Source organism: Marmota marmota, unplaced genomic scaffold, assembly GCF_001458135.2.
Source record: "Marmota marmota marmota unplaced genomic scaffold, marMar, whole genome shotgun sequence".
Classification (NCBI taxonomy): domain Eukaryota; kingdom Metazoa; phylum Chordata; class Mammalia; order Rodentia; family Sciuridae; genus Marmota; species Marmota marmota.
In genome coordinates, this window is record NW_025999949.1 from 981,434 (window position 1) to 1,002,950 (window position 21,517).

Consider the following 21,517-nt stretch of genomic DNA (forward strand, 5'->3'; position numbering starts at 1 on the left):
TGGGGATGTGGCTCAACTGGTAGCGTGCTCGCCTGGCATGCATGCGGCCTGGGTTCGATCCTCAGCACCGCATACAAATAAAGATGTGTCTGCCGAAAATTTAAAAAAATAAATAAATATTAAAAAATTTTTTTTAAATTTGGCCTTCGAAAATTCTGGAAAAAATTTTTTTTGCTTAAGTTAATTAAAATTATTGACAAATTTAAAGTATTTCTGAACTAAGATCTGTAAGTCTTTCAGTGCAAAAGAGACTGTCAAGTTGTTTTCTGAAATACTTAGAAAGGGATCATCATCACTAATACTTTTAAGTATGTACTACATAAACTCATAATGTAAGGGTCAGGGTTGTGGCTCGGTGGTAGAGTCCATGGTGTGAGGCACTGAGTTCAATCCCCAGCACCACATACAAATAAACAAATAAAATAAAGGTTAAAAATTTTTTTTAAAAAACTCATAAAACATGTTAGCCAACTCAAAGAGGCAGAATATCCATAATCACAGAATATATAAATAAGGAAAAAAATAAAAAGTGTTTAAGGAGAAAATGACCATGGTGGAGCAATCAGAAAGAAATTTGTAGAAGGGATTGTATTTGAATGGGATTATGAAAAAAAAAAAGTTAAAATCTCCAAAATATGGACAGAGAAGATAAATAAGAATATTCTAGAAAAGGGAAAGAACATGAGCAAAGAGACAAATAGAAAGGAAAAATCAAATATGGCATGTTTAGAGTATAACATTCAATACATACTTCTATCTGGTAATAGCTACTATAAAACTGATAGCTACTTAACTAGGCATCACTGTTAGTAATAAGATACAAGAACCAAATAATCAAAAAAATTACAATAATAAAAGAATACACAGGTTCTGGGGTTATAGATCAGTGGAAGTGCATTTGCCTTGCACTTGTGAGGCACTGGGTTCAATCGTTGGTACCACATAAAAATAAATCAATAAAATAAAGGTATTGTGTCCATCTACAACTAAAAAAATATTTTAAAAAGAATACACAAATATACCATATCAAAAGAGATAAAGGGAAGACTTCTCAGTAGAACCTGTTATGATTTTAGCTAAGTCTTAAGGTCAAAGGTTTTCAGGTTGGTTGGAGCTTAAGGGCCTGAATTAGAGTGGCTACAGGGCTAGAATTCAATCATGTCTTATCTCTATTGTTCCTCATTACCTCTTACACAGACTAGCTTCCCACTGTCAGTTTTCTCCCATTCTAATCTACACTTCTCACAACTGCCAAGATTACCTTTCTTTAAAACAAAACTAAACTGATCATATATGCTTTCCTGATTTAAAAAACTCTTAACGGCTCTTCATTATCCAAAGCAGAAAGGCATAGTTACTTCATTTCATATCTAATATTTCAAAGTCTACCTCTTAACCCATATCTCTCATTACTCCCTGTTTTATGTTGAAAGTTTCCAGACATACTCAATTGTGCTAGGTGTTGGGAATGGAAAGTATGTATTATGAGTTCATGCCAGGCAAGGGGCTAAGGCAGGAGGATAACAAGTTCAAGGTCAGCCTCAGCAAGTTAGGGAGACTTTCAGCAACTTAGTGAGACCCTATCTCAAAATAAAAAATAAAAAGGATTGGGAATGTAACTCAATGATGAATTGCTTCAGGTTAAATCCCGAATACAAAAAAAAAAAAAAAAAAAGGAGTTTAGGGCTGGGGATATGGCTCAAGTGGTAGCGCGCTCGCCTAGCATGCATGAGGCACTGGGTTTGATACTCAGCACCACATAAAAATAAAATAAAGGTATTGTGGCCACCTAAAACTAAAAAATAAATATTTTTAAAAAGGGAGTTTAAAAACATTCACTTGAACCATTTAACAAAAATACTTGTTTACACACAAATAAAACATATAGACTCATAGCATACAGAAAGTCAAAGCACAGGAATCTTGTGTGCTTTCTTTGCATACTCTTCTTCAAGGTATGAGTGCCTACAGAGAAACTTATTACAGGGAATAGTGTTCTTATTGACTATAAATTAGAACTACTTGTGAATCAGGTCCCATACCTAAGAGATTCGACTCAGTAGGTCTTTTCAAACCTCTGCAGGTGACTCAGATATGTACCTAGAGTACAGCTTCACTTCAAAAGAAAAGACAACATATTCTTCAAGGAAAAAACTCTTCAAATATTAATCTTTCTCATTCAGAATTTTGAAAGGTGTTAATAGTGAAATCAAGATTGTATTCACTGAAAAGCACATAAAGATATGTATTTTATCTTGCCATAAACACAAGGTAGTCAACAATGATAAAAGTAAAACTGAAAGCTGTTATGAAAATTAGGGATTCTAACCTGAGCAGTTACCTGAAAAAAGAGCTCCCTATCTCCCCTTAGAATTAAATAAAAAGAACATTTTAGGAAAAGATAAAAGTATCTTCAAAAAAAATAATTTGTGGCCCACACTAATAAACAATCAGGTAGATAAATCAAGTTTCAACTACTCTATATCATAAAATAATTTTAACCCAGAAAAAGCATATAAGCAAGTAGAACTAAACAGTCATATCAAGAACACAAACCTTAATATAGTTTCTATCATTCCCTCAACATTCACTCTGTTCTTAGACCAGGCATTATACCAGATAGCTTGTATGTACAGGTGAACCAGACATAATTCTGACCCTTACACAGAATATACCAGCATGAAATACAGTATTAGCAAAGCAATCCATAAATGAATAAAAATTATTAACCATGGTAAGAACAGTAGGAGAGATGCTATGAAAATAACTGGCTATGACTTTATTTTGCATTCACCATTTCTGCAAATAAAATTGTTCCAGTTTATACAAAGGAATGCAATATATTCATTTTAAATGGTAGACCCTGACTTGCAAAGCACTCAAGTATATGAATAAACTTTGAAAGTAGATATGGATAGGCTATAACAATAAAATGTTTTCCCATCCATTGAGATTTTGTGAATTCCAAAATCCACAGATTAGGTAAAGAAGAAAATGCTTGAACCCTAGACTTCACAAAAAAATCTATAGTATTACTTATTGGTCATCATCTGATATTTTCTACATCAACATCCTTTTTATTTTAAAGCATTTACTATATCTTGCAATTACTTTCCCCAGAAAAATAAGATGTTCCACAACATCTTAGGTGACAGTATTCTTGCAATCCATTTTAACTTCAATACCTTCCTTTTCATATGTACAAACTAAAGAAGCAATGAATAAATTAACAAAGAAATTATCAAAAAATTAACAGATGGGACCTTACTGAATCCTTCTCCATAGAATGATATTTAAGCTAGGATACAATGGTTGACTAAAAGTTGTCAGAGCATGTAAGCGCCAAGACATGCCTATGCAAAATGTCTAAAAAAGAACAAAACACATTTGAAAACTTGAAAGGAGATCAATATGCATAGATAAAGTCAGTGCACAATAAAGTAGAACATAATGGCATAAAGTTGATGTAGGCAGATGCCAGATCATGAAAGGTCTCAAAACCAAGGTATGGCTGAGCTTTGTTCTACAATAGTAAACTGAAGAAATTTAAGCAAAAGCATAACATAATCTAATTTTCACCTTTAAGAGTTCTTTAGCTTCTGGGCAAGTTAGATATTTTAATTCTTTGAAACTTGGGACCTTGATGAAACTGGAGGAACTGCCCCCTTTAGGATTAGCTAATTCCTAAAATTAACAAAGGAATTGACTACGAGCATGCCCCTCGTGTGAAAAACTAATCATTCTATAGCCTATACATCCAACTCTCATAATTTCACACCAGATTCACTATTGCCCTGCCCTAATCACCCCAGGGATAGTACCAAAAGACTAGGGAGAGCAACCTAGGCCACAGAGTTCAATAAAATTATTCCAACTAGCCAATCTTTTGTGAACACTGTTGAATCCTGTCTCTCCTACTCTTTCCCAGAGAGACCCCAATAAAAACTCTAGCCCATGTTCTCCCTTCACTTGCTCTGTCTCGTGACAGACAGATATGTTTCACTGTATTGCCCCTAGTGACATGGCTGCTTCCTTTTTTGGGATCTATGCCTCTAACAATATATCTTTATTTTTGTTATTACTATATCTTTTTAACTTTTTTCCCATGGCAATCATCTATTAATCTGTTAGTCTTTTCATAATTAAATAACAATAACACATTTGGGGAGAGGGGAGGGTACTACGAGACTGAACCCAGAAAGGCTCTATCACTGAGCTCTATCACTATCAACCCTTTTTATTGTTTTATTTTGAAAGTGGGTCTTGCTAAATTGACAAGGTTGGGCTCAAACTTTATGATCCTCCTGCCTCAGGCTCCCAAGTCACTGACTAGGATTACTGTCACGTACCCCTGCACTAAGCAAAACATGTTTTAAAAGAGAAAGTGGTAGATTGGATTAGAGTGAGTGTAATAGAAACAGCAAAGAAAAGAAAACCAAAAGATATTTTCAAGATACATTCCATACAACTGGTAATGATATAGACAGGGAGCTGAGAATCAGTAAACAAATTTTCTTCTGTGCTTTAGCCACTGTGTCTCTTCAGTTGCACACAGAATATTCATTAAATTTCAAAGCTGCCCTTTTAAAAAAAAATTGAAAGTAGCACACATACTATTATAGGCTCAGAGAGTTCAAAACATGAGAATTCTAACCCAAATCTATTTCTACTGACATAGATGTAATGCATTCAAAAATCATTCAAATTCATTCATGTATCATTGTTTAAATTATTAAACAAGCATTCACTGAACAACACAAATGGCCTAGTAGCAGATGCTAGGAAGAAAACTGGGGAGACTTAGTAACAAAGAAGAAAAGGCAGTTCAGGCAATGAGGAACCACTATAGGAATTTATGAAATGAAATATCTTACCTTCTTTTTCTTCCCATATCATGCCTAATCATCACAACCTTTCCACTCCTTTATTGGTTTCCTATACTATTTATCCTAACAGACTTCCTGTACATCACAACTCAAAAAGAAGCATTATAAAGAGAAGTGAGAAAAAATATGAAACAAACTACAAACTCTTCTTATCCATTTGTACCTTACAGGGCTGGGGATATAGTCAGTGGGAGAGTACCTGCCTAGAATATGCAAGGCCCTGAGTTCAATCCTCAAAGCCAGAACTGCAAAAAAAAAAAAAAGAAGAAGAAGAAGAAAACAATTTATTTGTACCTTATAAAATCACTACCCATGCTATTAGTTATATGGATTGAACCATTCTATAGGCAAGATAGAGAATCAACCTCAATGTACAGCAATAGATGAATGAATAAAGAGAATTTGGCATACATACATAACGGAATACTGTTAAAACAAAGTCCTGCCATTTGTGACAACATAAATGAACCTGTGGGATATCATTTAACTGAAATAAGCCAGGCCCAGAAAGACAAATACCATATGATCTTACTATATACAGAATCTTTATTTTAAAAAAGGTGATTTCACAGAACTAGAGTGTGATTACTAGGAGCTGGGGTAGTTGATTAGGAGAGAGGGTAAAGATGATGCCCAAGTGATACAAAATTTTATTTGCAAAGAAAGATTAGGTCAAGATATCTACTGTACAACATGGTGACTACAGTTAATAACAATATTAACAATATTATAATCTAAAAAAGGGCTGAAAGCAGATGTTAAGAGTTCTCACCACAAAAACGATAACTATATGAGAGGTTGCATATGTTAATTAGCTAGATTTAGTCATTCCACAATGTATATATACTCTAAAACATCAGATGAATAGAACAGAGCTGAGATTTTGAGGGAAGGAAGAGAGGAGAAAATGGGTAAATACTGGGAACAAAATCTAACATATTACACTATGGCCATGCAAATGTACACAATGAATTCACATTATACATATAATTATAATGCACTAATTAAAATAATGATGATAATCACAGAAGGGAGATGAGTAGAGCAAGTAGATAGAAGGAGGGAAAGGAAAAGCAATGGGAAATGAGATTGATTTTGACATGTGCATATATAAATATGGCATAATGAAATCTACTATTATGTATAATCATAATGAACAAAGAAAAATAAATTTAAAAAGCATATGGCACTCATGTACTGATTTAGAAAGTATACAAGTGAATTAATGATATATGCTGATTTTTGCTCTTCTTTGCTAAAAAATACAAATCCAAATAGGCTAATGGAGATAATTAAGAGTTAACATTCTTATTAAGTGAAAGAAATTCAGATGCTCATTTTTACTTCTTAACTGGTGATTTTTTAAATATTAAGTTGAATTTCATCAGAATTGAAAAAACCATGTGTTTACTACTAAAGGATTATTTTTAAATTCTTCCTGATAGGAGCATGTGAAAATGAAAATACTAAAAAATGGTTGTTTTCATTACATAATGTTCACCAACATCCTACTACAATCTTTTTGTTTATTCTCACTGCTGTGGATGGAACCCAAGGCCTCATGTATGCTAGGCAAGTGCTCTACCACTGAGCTACCTCCCCACCTCCTATACTAGGATCTTGATAGCATAATGTTCTACAACTTAATAGAAGTAATACAGTGCTTTTTATAAAAACGATGTGAATGTTCTCTTATAAAAACTGAATTGCTTCCAATATAAATCTCAATCATGGCAATTTTTTTCTTGGCCCACCCAAAACTGAATTAAACATACAAATGAACTAGTGCAAACTGCCAAAGTTCATCACTAATCCTCCAAATGGTAGTTTTCAAACTTTTGGTGGGGGGGGATAGAGCCTCAGAAACAGTGCTCAAATGGAATCTTACCCATGAATAAACATGAATAAACAGAATAGACGAGAGAGCAGCTACTCAAAGAAACCAATGACATTGAGCAGGCAGCTGGAAATGATCTATTCCCACCACATAGTTCACCTCCCCTTCTTGCCCAGCCTATGTAACTCATGCTTTAGGACTCAGCATGGATATGAACTCCCCAGGAAAGCTTTCCCTGATTTCCCAACAGTATATAATTCCCCATACTTACCTCCTCAAAGCTGTTACAAGACTATACTGAAACAGCCTGCTCATTCACCAGTCTCTTTTTTTAATATTTATTTTTTAATTTAGTTGGACACAATATCTCTATTTTATGTATTTTTATGTGGTGCTGAGGATCGAACCCAGGGCCTCATGCGTGCTAAGCTAGAACTCTACAACTGAACCACAACCTCAGCCCCACCATCTCTTTCATCTGACTGAAAGTCACTCTGATACCTAAGACATTTATCCTTATATTCCCTATGAGCAGCACATAAGGGCTATATTTTGAAGCAGATATTCAGATATATTAGTTAAATGAGTAAATAAGTAAATAAATGTGTGCCCTGTTTCATAACATATTTCTCTTCATATAGACAGCAGAGGCTCCTTCTCTGCAGTATAGTTACCAGAAATCAAGGGACTATATCAATTTTGTTTATTTTGTACCCAAATAACCAAACACAGTATTCAGGAGTGTTGCTGCTCAGCTCCTGCCTCCACCACTAAGATGCCTGGGGAGTGCACCACCTTGAACTGTTGGGATAGTTTCATAGATATTGTTTTCTTCAGCACTGGCCTAGAAATCAGTAAATGTAGGTTCTCATCTCATCATTAACTAGCTACACAATCTTTAGCAATTCATGGAAAACCTCTAAGTCTCTTTTTCTGTACCTGTGAAAAAGTTTTTATATATGCTTTAGCACCAGAACCCTTTGCTCAGAATTTAAGAATGAGCACCAATATATATAATGGAGAAGAGCATATGACAACATTTCTTGTTCTGCTCAATTAGTCACTGTTTAAAGTAAAGACCCCTAAAAGTACCTCTTTAGAATAGAGTACAATTTGGAAAACACTAAACTAACTAACTTACACAGGTTTAGTCTAGAATTAACATTCTATGACTTATACACTCAACAAATATTTATTCAGTGCCTACTCTGTATCAGGCACTGGACTAGACATTGAAGATTCAGCAATAAATAAAGCAAGTGGGCTTCCTCAAATAATTGTGCCCAAAATACATACAGTATTCTGAAATATTTAATATTCACTAAAATGAACAAAAATTAAAACACTCTCTATGGTCTTCTTAGAGTGTAGAAAGAAAGATCATCTGCTAAATGTCCAAAAGCTAAATAGAATAAAATATTTAGGGGCTGGGGATGTGGCTAAGCGGTAGCGTGCTCGCCTGGCATGCGTGCAGCCTGGGTTCGATCCTCAGCACCACATACAAACAAAGATGTTGTGTCCACCGAAAACTTAAAAAAAATAAATATTAAAATTCTCATATTCTCTCTCTCTCTCTCTCTTTAAAAAAAAGAATAAAATATTTAAACTCCAAAAATTCATATCACATTTTCTCTAACCAAAATTTTAGTGTTTTATGTGGGAATTTTCAAATTTCAAATTTCAAAATCTACATTAATGCTAGAAATTAGTAGCTAACACATAATGCTTATACTTATCATTTTCTACTTGATTTTTATTTTTTCCCTTTTAGTATTTAGGATCTTTTAAATAATCTTTTGATTCCTCACAATTTCATATTTTCAATACAAATTTGAGAGTGAATCTAAAAGCAGGAATCATTTCTATCAATTTTTGTCTCATCATTTATCCATTCAACAAATATTTGAGAAGTACCCACTATGTACAAGGCATTCTGCAATAAAGTGGTAGAATAACACCAAAATTCTATTCACATTTTCTTTCCCTTGTATTCTTTTCTTACCATTAAAAAGTTTTAAATGGAAATCCACCCACACCAGCCCACACGGGATCCAGGCTCAAAGGAGGCCTGGCTAACCCCTCCCCCAGCAGGGCACACACCCCCAGAGTCTAGCCTTTGGCACAGGACCGCCCCTTCCCACCAGCAGACTACCATGGGAGTTCAAGCCCAGCAGCCCACATTCACCGCCTCCAACTTATGCAGGTCCCAGATCCAGGATGCAGTAGCATTCACTGAGGGACACCAGCAGGGTCTGGAAGCCCAACATCAAGGTGAGGTACATCCAATCTGCACAGGTACTATAAGAATATAGGGTGGAAACTGTAATATCTCAGATCCACACTGCAAGAAAGGAAGACACATAAACAACATGAAAAAACAAGGGAGGAAGGTGCCCCAAACAAACCAGGACACAATAATAACAGAATCCATGGACAGAGTAGTTGATGAAATGTCAGAGAAGGAGTTCACAAGATTCATAATTAAAACGATCTGTGAATTAAAGAATGACAAAAATGAGCAAATACAAGCAAAAATTAATCACTCCAACAATGAAATAAGAGAGCAAATACAGACAGCAAAAGATTAATTCAAGAGACAGATAGAGACTCTAAAAAAAAAAACAGTCAGAAATCCTTGAAATAAAGGATACAATAAATCAAATAAAAAACTCAATAGAAAGCATAACCAACAAACTAGATCACTTGGAAGAAATAAGGTCAGATAATGAAGACAACGTATACAATCTGGAAAATAAAGTTGATCACACAGTGAAGAAAGTTAGAAACCATGAACAGAACATTCAAGAAATATGGGACAGCATCAAAAGACCAAGTCTAAGAGTCACTGGGATAGAGGAGGGCACAGAGTTTCAAACCAAAGGAATGTACAATCCCTTCAATGAGATAATATCAAGAAAATTTCACAAGCATGAAGAACAAATTGGAAAACCAAAACAAGAGGACACCAAATGTACAAAATTACAACAGATCTCCACCAAGGCACATTATACTGAAAATGCCTAGCATACAGAATAAGGATAGAATCTTAAAAGCTGCAAGAAAGAGAAATCAGATCACACATATGGGGAGAACAATTCATATCTCAGCAGATTTTTCAACCCAGACCCTCAAAGCGTGGGACAACATACACCAAGCTCTGAAAGAAAATGGATGCCAACCAAGAATCTTATACCCAGCAAAACAAAGCTTTAGATTTGATGATGAAATAAAAACCTTCCATGATAAACAAAAGTTAAAAGAATTTACAGCTAGAAAACGTGCACCACAGAACATCCTCAGCAAAATATCCCAAGAGAGGAAATGAAAAACAATCATGAAAATCAGCAGAGGGAGGGATTACATTAAAGGAAAATCTAATCAGAGGGGAAACCAAGTCACATTAAACACCAAAAATAAGCAAGAATGGCTACGAATACAAATCATGTCTCCATAATAACTCTGAATGTTATGGCCTAAACTCACCAATCTAAAAACACAGACTAGCAGACTGGATCAAAAAAAAGACCCAACAATATGCTGCCTCCAAGAGATTCATCTCATAGAAAAAGACATTCACAGACTGAACGTGAAGGGTTGGGAAAACTCATACCACTCACAGGACTGTGGAAGCAAGCACAGGTTTCCTCATATCAAATAAAATAGACTTCAAACTAAAGTCAATCAAAAAGGATAAAGAAGGACACTACATACTGCTCAAGGGAAGCATACACCAACAAGACTGAACAATTATAAATATAAATATATATGCCCCAAACAATGGAGCAGCTATGTTCATGAAACAAACTCTTCTCAAGTTCAAGAGTCAAATAGACCACAACACAATAATTTGACGTGACTTTAACACACCTCTTTCACTAGAGAGATCCTCCAAACAAAAGCTGAACAAAGAGGGCTAGGGCTAGGGCTAGGAGGTAGGTTGTAGGACACCAGAAGCAAACCACTCTTCTATTTGTAGAAGAACACCCTCCTTGCATGTGTGAGGCACTGGGTTCGATCCTCAGCACAACATAAAAATAAGTAAAGTTATTGTGTCCAACTACAACTAAAAAAATATTTTTAAAAAAAGCCTACAAAGAAACTAAAGAACTCAATTATACAATCAATAACTTAGATTTAACTGACAAATATAGAATATTCCATCCTTCAATGAAAGAATATACTTTCTTTTCAGCAGCACATGGATCCTCTCTAAAATAGCATGCCATGCCACAAAGCAACTCTTAGCAAATATAAAAAAGTAGAGATACTATCCTTCATTCTGTCAGAGCATAATGGAATGAAATTAGAAATCAATGGTAAAATAATAAATAAAATTCACCCTAACACCTGGAGTCTAAATAATACACTACTGAATGAACAATGGGTTACAGAAGACATCAAGGGGGAGATTAAAAAAAACTTATAAGTGAATGATACACTGATATAACATATCAAAATCTCTGGGAAACTATGAAAGCATTAAAAGAGGAAAGTTCATTGCATGGAGTTCATTCCTTAAAAGAAGAAAAAAAATCAACAAATAAATGACTTAACACTACATCTCAAAGCCCTAAAAAAGAAGAACAAATCAATACCAAAAGCAGCAGAAGACAGGAAATAATTAAAGCTGAAATCAATGAAACTGAAACAAAAGAAACAATTAAAAAAATTGACAGAACAAAAAGTTGGTTCTTTGAAAAAATAAATAAAATTGACAGACCTTAGCCATGCTTACGAGTAGAAGGAGAGAGAAAACTCAAATCACTAACATATGTGATTAAAAAAGGAAATATCACAACAGATACTACAGAAATACAGAAGATAATTAAAAATTATTTTGAAAACTTGTACTCCAAAAAATATAAAATATCGAAGGCATCGACAAACTTCTAGAGTCATATGATTTGCCCAAATGGAATCAGGATGGTATACACAATTTAAACAAACCAATTTCAAGTGACAAAATAGCAGACGCCATCAAAAGTCTACCAAACAAGAAAAGCCCAGGACGGGACAGATACACAGCCAAGTTCTACAACCGTTAAAGAAGAACTAATACCAATACTCTCCAATTTATTTCAGGAAATAGAAAAAGAGGCAGCACTTCCAAACTCATTCTGTGAGGCCAATATCTATTCCAAAACCAGAAAAAGACACATCAAAAAAAAGAAAACTTCAAACCAATATCTCTAATGAACATAGGTGCAAAAATTCTCAATAAAATTCTGGCAAATCAAATACAAAAATATATCCAAAAGATCGTGCACCACAATCAAGTGGGATTCATCCGAGGGAGTCAAGGTTAGTTCAATATATGGAAATCAATAAACGTAATTCATCACATCAACAGACTTAAAGAATCATATGATCATCTCAATAGATGCAGAAAAAGCATTTGACAAAATACAGCACCCTTTATGTTCAAAACACTAGAAAAACTAGGGATAACAGGAACATATCTCAATATCATAAAGGCTATCTATGCTAAACCCTATGCAAACATCATTCTAAATGGAGAAAAATTGAAGGCATTCCCTCTAAAAACTGAAACAAGACAGGGATGCCCTCTTTTACCACTTCTATTTAACATAGTTCTTGAAACACCAGCCAGACCAAATATACAGATGTAAGAAATTAAAGGGATACACACAGGAAAAGAAGAACTCAAATTGGCAATATTTGCTGATATGATTCTCTACCTAAAAGACCCTAAAATTTCCACCAGAAGCTTCTAGAACTAGTAAATGAATTCAGCAAAGTATCAGGATATAAAGTCAACACCCATAAATCAAAGGCATTTCTGTATATCAGTGACAAATCCTCAGAAAGGGAAATGAGGAAAACTACCCCATTTTCAATAGCCTCAAAAAAAAAAATAAAATACTTAGGAATCAACTTAATGAAAGAGTTGAACGATCTATATAATGAAAATTGCAGAACCCTAAAGAAAGAAATCAAAGAAGACCTTAGAAGATGCTTGCTCTTGGATAGGCAGAATTAATATTATCAAAATGACCATACTTCCAAAAGCACTATACAGATCTAACACAATTCTGATCAAAATTCCAACAACATTCCTCATAGAAATAGAAAAAGCAATCATGAAATTCATCTGGAAAAATAAAAGACCCAGAATAGCTAAAGTAATCCTTAGCAGGAAGAGTGAAGCAGGTGGCATCACTATACCTTATCTCAAACTATACTATAAAGCAATAGTAACAAAAACAGCATGGTATTTGCACCAAAACAGACTGTACCAATGGTACAGAATAGAAGACACAGAGATTAACCCACAAAACTAAAATTTTCTTATATTAGACTAAGTGCCAAAAACATGTACTGGAGAAAAGATAGCCTCTTCAACAAATGGTGTTGGGAAATCTGGAAATCCATATGCAACAAAATGAAATTAAACCCCTATCTCTCACCATGGACAAAACTCAACTCAAAATGGATCAAGGACCTAGGAATTAAACCAAAGACCCTGTGTCCAATAGAAGAAAGAGTAGGTGCTAATCTTCATCATGTGGGATTAGGTCCCAACTTCCTTAATAAGACTCGTGTGGTGCAAGAATTAAAATCAAGAATCAATAAATGGGATTCACTCAAACTAAAAAGTTTCTTCTCAGCAAAAGAAACAATCTGTGAGGTGAATAGAGAACCTACATCTTGGAAGCAAATCTTTACCCCTCACACATCAGAAAGAGCATTAATCTCTAGGGTATATAAAGAAAAAAGCTAAACACCAAAAAAACAAATAACCCAATCAATAAATGGGCCAAGGACCTCAACAAACATCTCAGAAAATGATATACAATCAATCAACAAATACATGAAAAAACGTTCATCCATCACTAGCAATTAGAGAAATGCAAATCAAAACCACTCTAAGATTTTATCTCACTCCAGTCAGAATGGCAGCTATTATGAAGACAAACAACAATAAGTGTTGGCAAGGATGTGGGGGAAAAGGTACATTCATACACTGCTGGTGGGACTGCAAGTTGGTGCAGTCAATATGGATAGCAGTGTGGAGATTTCTTGGAAAATTGGGAATGGAACCACCATTTGACCCAGCTATCCGTCTCCTTGGTCTATACTCAAAGGACTTAAAAACATCATACTACAGGGACACAGCCACATCAATGTTTACAGCAGCACAATTCACAATAGCTAAACTGTGGAACCAACCTAGACACCCTTCAATAGATGAATGGATAAAAAAATGTGGCATATATACACAATGGAATATTACTCAGCAATAAAAGAGAATAAAATCATGGCCATTTGCAGGTAAATAGATGGAGTTAAAGAAGATAATGCTAAGTGAAGTTAGCCAATCCCAAAAAACCAAATGCCAAATGTTTTCTTTGATATAAGGAGGCTAATATCTCATAGTGAGATAAGGAGAGAGAGCATGGGAGGAATAGACGAACTCTAGATAGGGCAGAGGGGTTGAGGGAAGGGAGGGGGTATGTGGTTATTAATGATGGTGGAATGTGATGATCATTATTATCCAAAGTACAGGTATGGAGACATGAATTGGTGTGAATATACTATGTATACAACCAGAGATATGAAAAATTGTGCTCCATATGTGTAATAAGAATTATAATGCATTCTGCTGTCATATATAAATAAAAAATTTTAAAGAAATTCAAATAACAATCACATAAATCAAGAAAGCACTAACATATTTAAAGAAAAAAATTTTTAAATGTACAATAAGAACAAGGACCTGATTTCCCTCCCTTCAATCTATAATGCTATTCCCTATACTGCTCATATATACCATATCCATACGTATAGTACTAGGTACTGTAATGGATGCTAAGAAATTAAAATATAATTCTCTTAAAGAAGAGAAGAAAAAAGATACTGAAGACTTTTCAGAAGGACTATAAGTCATCATTACCATCCAAAAAAAAAAAAAGGAATCAAGATAACTTTCAGTTTTGCTGTTGAAAAACTAACTAGACGGACCAGAAGTTCTAGACCAGACACCTAGTTCTGGTTGCCACAAGGGGAGACCACTTTTTAAAAGAACTAGAGATGTAACTCAATAGTAGAGCACTTGCCAAGCCTGTGCAAGACCCTGGGTTCAATCCTCAGTACTATATCTAAAAATAAATAAAAACCTAAATATATGATGATGCCATTAGCCCACCAGGAATTAGAAATTCTTTCTGGGATGATTAAAATTTTGACTATTGAACCTCAAATGTGAAGACTGCTTGAGTTGCTCAGACAGGAACTACAAGTACTTGATAACCACTTTGTGGCAGGATCCAAGATTCATGAACTTCAAGAAACATAGGAGTGAAAAGATGAAAAATACAAGTAAAATAGGGCTTAAAAGAGAAACTTAGGGGACTGAGGTTGTGGCTCAGAGGTAGAGTGCTCGCCTACCATGCGTGAAACACTGGGTTCAATCCTCAGCACAACATAAAAATAAAATATTGTGTCCATCTGTAACTAAAAAAAATAAATATTAAAAAAGAGAGAAATTTAGGCAAGAGACTGAAAGCATAAAGCACTAAGAACAGAACCAACTTGTATGCCATCCTCAGAAAAATGAATTTATCCAGGCAACGAAGAGCAATGGCTTGACTCGATCTGTATTTTAAAATGATCACTCCAAGTTCAGGAAGAAAATGGGTTGGAGGAGGCAAACTGAAAGGCACAGTGAACAAATAAGATACTATTATTAAAATCTGAACAAGAGTTGACAAATTCCAAAATGTACAAAGATTAGAGAAAAAGATATACAATAGGTAAAATATTTGACACCTAAAATCTCCAAACTATAGCACTAAGCTAGGGATATAGCTTAGTGATAGAGTGCACGTACAGCACGCACAAGACCCTGGATTTGATCCCCAGCACCACCAAAATAAAAATTAAAAAATAAAGTATACTACTAGTTGCTGAATTTTTAACAATAATAAAATAATAATAGCACCAGGTGATTAGTAAGCATACCTTACTGACCCAGCACTATTCTACACTCAAGTCTTTCCTTTTCTACATCCTCCTAAAGTTACAAAATTAATAGCAAGATTTAGAAATACTTTTTAATTACATGCTTTGATCTGGGGAATATTTTTTATTACTACTTAAATTTCAAGTTATACAGGCTTAATGAACAATATTTAACATAACCTAAATATAAAGACTACTCTAAAGAAAAGCAAAATTTAACAAATAAGATGAACGAGTTTAACAACACAATAAACTAATACACTGAAAGAGTATCAGCTGTTTCCCCTTGTGGCCATATGGCTGACTAGGAAGTGTAGCTCAGAATCTACTGTTAACTTGAGCCAGAATCAGTGTACTGCATATCACTAGCCCAGGAAGATCAAAATTCAAAGTACTGATTGGTCTTGTACCAATGTAAAGTTGAAAAATTGTTAATTCAAACCATAGTCAATTGGAGACAATCTGTATAGATCTTGTTCATTTTTTTATTTGTTCTAATTAGTTATACATTACATGATAGCATTTCAACTCATTGTACACAGATGGAACACAACTTCTCATTTCTCTGGCTGTACAGGATGCAGAGTCACACCATTCACACAATCATATATGTGCATATGGTAATAATATCCACCTCATTCCACTATCCTTCCCACCCCTACACCCCTGCCCCCATGACCTCTGCCTAATCCAAAGTTTCTCCATTCTTTCCTAGCCCCCCACCACCCCAAATCATGGATCAGCAACCATATACCAGATAAAACATTTGACCTTTGGTTTTTGATCTTATACACTTTTAATAGAGAACATATTCCATGGATCTCTTATATGATACGAGAGTGACAATGTATCCAGACTCCCCTAAGTCTACCAGCTCTAAGTCACCATGTGAGATAATTCTAACAAGAGACATAAGCTGAGGGCTTCTAGGAAAGTTATTTTCTTTTCTTTTTATTTTATTTTTTTTTTTTTTGTACAGAATGCCTTTATGTTATTTGTTTATTTTTATGTGGTACTGAGGATTGAACCCAATGCCTCACGCATTCTAGGCAAGCTCTCTGCCACTGAGCTACAGCCCCAGCCCTCTAGGAAAGTTCTTTACCCCTTCTTCCTTTCTACTACCTGTCTGGAATATAAACATTAGGCTTGGTCTGGAGCAGACCTCTTATAGCCATGAGATAATAAAAACACAAAGACAAATATCATAGGCTAAGAGTAAAAAGTATAGAAAAGCATCCTGAAACACAGCTATTATCTTATTGCTGCTATACAATCCTACCTTCAAACTGTTTGTTAAAGGAGAATAACATGTCTCTCTTTGATTAATTAACTACAGGCTAAACAACATCCTAATTTACACACTCTACATCCTTTAAAGAATAAAGAACATGCTATTTAACACTGCATATAGGACCTTTTATCATCAGCTCCGTTTACTTTTCAATCTCATTTCATACCAATCTCTCCTGCATATTTCCTACTCCAATAATTAATTCTACGTGTTATCAAAACAGCACAGCCCCGTGAGCTGTTTTTTTCTCTCTACCTTTAATTCTCTTTAATCTCTCACCCCTTCATTACTTCATCAAATTAACTCTTCTTCAGCATTCCAGACTTCCTAACTCCACTGGCTAAAGGAAGGTGCCCTGCCTTCTTGTTCTCACATAAACTCCACACATCAGTCAGTGCTGTGTGTGACTATGCTATTAGAACTTTTACTTATATATCTGTCCTTCCAACTAGACTACCAATCCTTCAAGAAAAAATGACCTTAGTTCTTTTGGTATTCCTAGATCCTGGCACAGTACCTGATCAAATAGGTACATAGTAAACACTTACTGAATGAATTATATTTACATAAAATAGGACTGTTTTTAATTTGTTTAAAATATTTACATAATATTAACATCAAAAACTCTTTTTCATCCATAAATTTTTCCTGTAATAGGAAAATTGCTTGAGTATTTTCTTCATTACAAGTTTCTCAAGGCTATAATATTTATACTTTACAAGCAAAGAACTATAAATCCAAAAGACAATCCTAAAAAATGTCTTCACCTTCCCCAATCTCACTTCCAATGGGATGTCAGGGGGAAAAATATCGTATCCAAAGAAATACATTATTGTACATTATTCATAAAATTCATGAAAATGAAGATAAGCAAAACAATAAAATTTCTTCATACCTGTCACATTGTTGCATTATGGAAATTTCTTTGATTATTTCCTGAAGGTCTGATTCAACAGGTACCTGTTTAATTGCGACAACTTGACCAGATTCCTTATGTATTGCTTTAAAAACACTTCCATAAGACCTAAAAAAACCAAGATGTTATTTTTTTCCCAGCAAACACCATAGCTATTAAGTCTACTTGAATCTTTGTAGTGTTTTCTAGCTTAAAAACACTATGTAAATGCTAAAAACCAAAAGTAAACAAGAAAAGTTAATGAATTAGATTTATTGCTTCAGTTATAAATTTACAGTCATCAAATTAATAAAATGAGTTGCAATTTTTTATGAATGAAAGAAAAAGACTTACGGTTTGTCAACTCAAATGCAGCATTAAGAAGATATAAATGGAAATTAAAAAGAATGAAAGGTATATTAAAATATTCAAAGTCTCAAGTTAGGACAAAGGGTAATGTTAAGCAAAATAATCCCCAGAATATCAAGTCCCACCTCTATTCGCAGTACTTAAGAGCATCTGAAACCCTCAGCCAAAGTTAGAGAAGCAGGAGATCTTCAGTCTTCTGGTTCTCCCTGAGTTACCAATACCAACCCAAGGTCTCCTCAGCTCCTTTCACTGTTTTTTCCCCAAGAGAAAGAACACATACTCACAGATAAATGAGATAGTATTTAATGGTCACTTGCTGAAAAATAGCCTCTGTTTCAACTCCTGAAACTCTGCCAACTAAATATTCACGTGTTTTAAGCCAGGCACAGCAGCACACAACTGTAATCCCAGTGGCTCTGGAGGCTGAGGCAGGAGGAACATGAGTTCAAAGCCAACCTCAGCAAAGGCGAAGTGCTACTTCGTGAGACCCTGTCTCACGAAGCAACTCAATGAGACCCTGTCTCTAAATTTAATAAAAAATAGAGCTGAGGATGTGGCTCAGTGGTCAAGTGCTCCTGAGTTCAATCCCCGGAACCCTAAAAGAACAACCACCACCAAAAAAAAAATTCATATGTTTTAAAAAGTAAAAAAAAATAAGAGAACAACTCATTTTTAATTTAGTATGAAACAGAAAATAAGGATAAAAAATACTACCATTTGCTGAGTTCTTATTGGCAGATACCAGGTACTATGGTAGATGTTTTACATGTATTATCAAATTCATCCCTCCCAATTATGAAAAAAATAATATCATCATCATCAAAAGATGGGGAAACAGAATCAGATACCAGTAACTAGCAAATTCAAAATTCAAAGACTTTCTGATTCCAAAAATCATGGTCTTCACACTACATCATTTCCACAGAAGAGAAAAAACAACAAGTCATAGGCAGATCTGGGATGTTTCCTAACATTGGGAACCTATGCAAAATCACTTTCAAACTTACAATCTTTCAAAACAAGTGAAAAAATGACAAGTAGTAAACCAACTATTTAAACAAAATGAATTTGATCCCATCTCCTGTTTCTTTAGCCCCTCCGAAGTACTCTCATTCAATTTTATACTCAAAGTCACTTTTGGATAGGGGTGTGTGTATATATATATATATCTTCCTTGAAAAGGCATTTATATGCATATTTCCTCAAAAACTAACATAGAATTCAGTGGTAGATATTCTATTATCAAATAAGCAATAACATCACTCCTTTCTAAGGACTCCTCAGCACTGCAAAAGAAAAGCTGGGAACTCCATTTCCCAGAATCTCCTTCCCTGAATGGTTCCTAGTTAAATATCTGCCAGTGAGAAAAACATGCATGAAAGCTGAATGCAAAAAGAAGAAATCATTATTCTCTAGATGTGTTTGTATCAAATACACTGGCAGACATAAGATGCACAGTGGCTTACTGTTGAGCTTCTGATATTCATCACACTGTACAAACTAATTGCCAATTAGTGAAATTTCTGTCATTTCATAATTACTTATTTCTAATGTAATATACTATAATCAGAAAATATGACCTGGAAAAATACCTATATATAAAATTTGTCATTTTTTTTCAGTCTACAAACATACCCCAAAAAGGAAAAATGCAATGTGGAGACAGATAGATTCTCACATTAATTTACATATGTGTATATATACATATACACACATACAGACATATATATGCATATATACACACATATAAATGTAATATATATAATCCATGTATAATCCATCTTACAGGCAATAACATTAAATATCGCTGTATCTTCTTTTCCTATTATATCTGTCCAATTCAGGAAGAAATACACTGAAATATCCTATACAATTATAGTTTTATTAGATCCTCCTGATATTACTAATAGCTTTTCTATCATAAGTTTACCTGCTGTGTTATGTGACACAAAAGTTTTGTTATAAATTGTCCTTGATTTCATTACCTAATGTCCCTTTTTATTTAGCAGGAACCATTTAACTTTAAGTTATCTAATATAAATTTTGACACTCCTTCTTTGTTTTTTATTCATGCATACCTCTCTTTAAGTGATTTTTACAGGAAATATCTTCTTATTTCCATTTTTTGTTTTACATGGAGCTCAGAACATAAAGCTAGCTAGGTTTTACATTTTTAATTTTCCAACAGTTTATCCTTTAGCAAACTGTTACAATGAGAATTAACATTCAGTGAAAATACACTAATTTTTTCCTTACATCTTATGTTTAGTTTATTATTTTATATTTTTCCCTTTATTTCATTTTCCTAGTTCTTGCTAATTTAAGCTGATATTCATACTGTTTTGTACCTTTTATTATTTTACAGGCTTTCTTACATTTTATCATTCCATTAAATACTACCCTCTTTTCTCTATGCTCAAAATGCAATATATTAGCTAGCCACAGTGGCACATGCATGTAATCCCAGCTACTCAGGAGGCTGTGGCAGGAGGAACCCAAGCTCAAGGCCAGTCTCAGCAATTTAGGGAGGCTCTCAGCAACTTAGCAAGAGTCTGTCTCAAATATTTTTTTTTTAAATCTTAAAGGGTTGGGGATGTAGCTCAATGGTAATGTGCACCTAGGTTCAATCCCCAGTATAAAAAAAAAATGCTGTATGTTTCTCTACTATTATTTTGAAATCATGCTAATTATTCCTCCGCATACACATACTGATTCTTCATCAAGACACTCAATTCATGGTCTGAGGTTGTGGCTCAGTGGTAGAGCACTTGCTTCGCATGTGTGAGGCACTGGGTTTGATCCTCACTACCACATAAAAATGAATAAATGAAATACAGGTATTGTGTACAACTACAATGGAAAACATTTTTTTAAAAAGACACTCCATTCATATCTACTATTTACCTTTTCCCAAATAAATGGCCCTAACTGTGCCAAAGAGTTGGACCGATGTCACTTGCCTAACAAAGTCAAAATTGTTCAAGCATATTAATGAGCATGCCTATGAGATGAACTAATAAATCTTTTTGGAAATCACTTAAAAGCACACTTCTAGCTTTTCTCACACACACACACACACACGAACAGCTTCTCTGAAAGATACTATTACATAGTCTAACACAATCTGATCTTTAAAATTCCATATTAATGCCGGGCCGCTGCCAGCGCCCGGAGCAGGCCCAGCGGCTCGCCAGCGTGGTGACCGTGTGGCCCCAATTGGAGAGGGGGCGGAGCGGAGCCGCCACTCCAATTGGGGC

At 34.6% G+C, this 21,517-nt stretch overlaps 1 protein-coding gene across 1 annotated transcript in view; it reads right to left on the minus strand.

Annotated features, from left to right (window-relative positions):
- Positions 1-21,517, minus strand: part of Stk3 (serine/threonine kinase 3) — a 266,131-nt gene that overhangs the window by 240,581 nt on the left and 4,033 nt on the right. The window contains exon 2 of the mRNA XM_048801896.1: positions 17,892-18,020. Within this exon, the coding sequence (XP_048657853.1) occupies positions 17,892-17,908 (17 nt within the window). The 5' untranslated portion in view covers positions 17,909-18,020. The remainder of the gene's footprint in view (positions 1-17,891; positions 18,021-21,517) is intronic.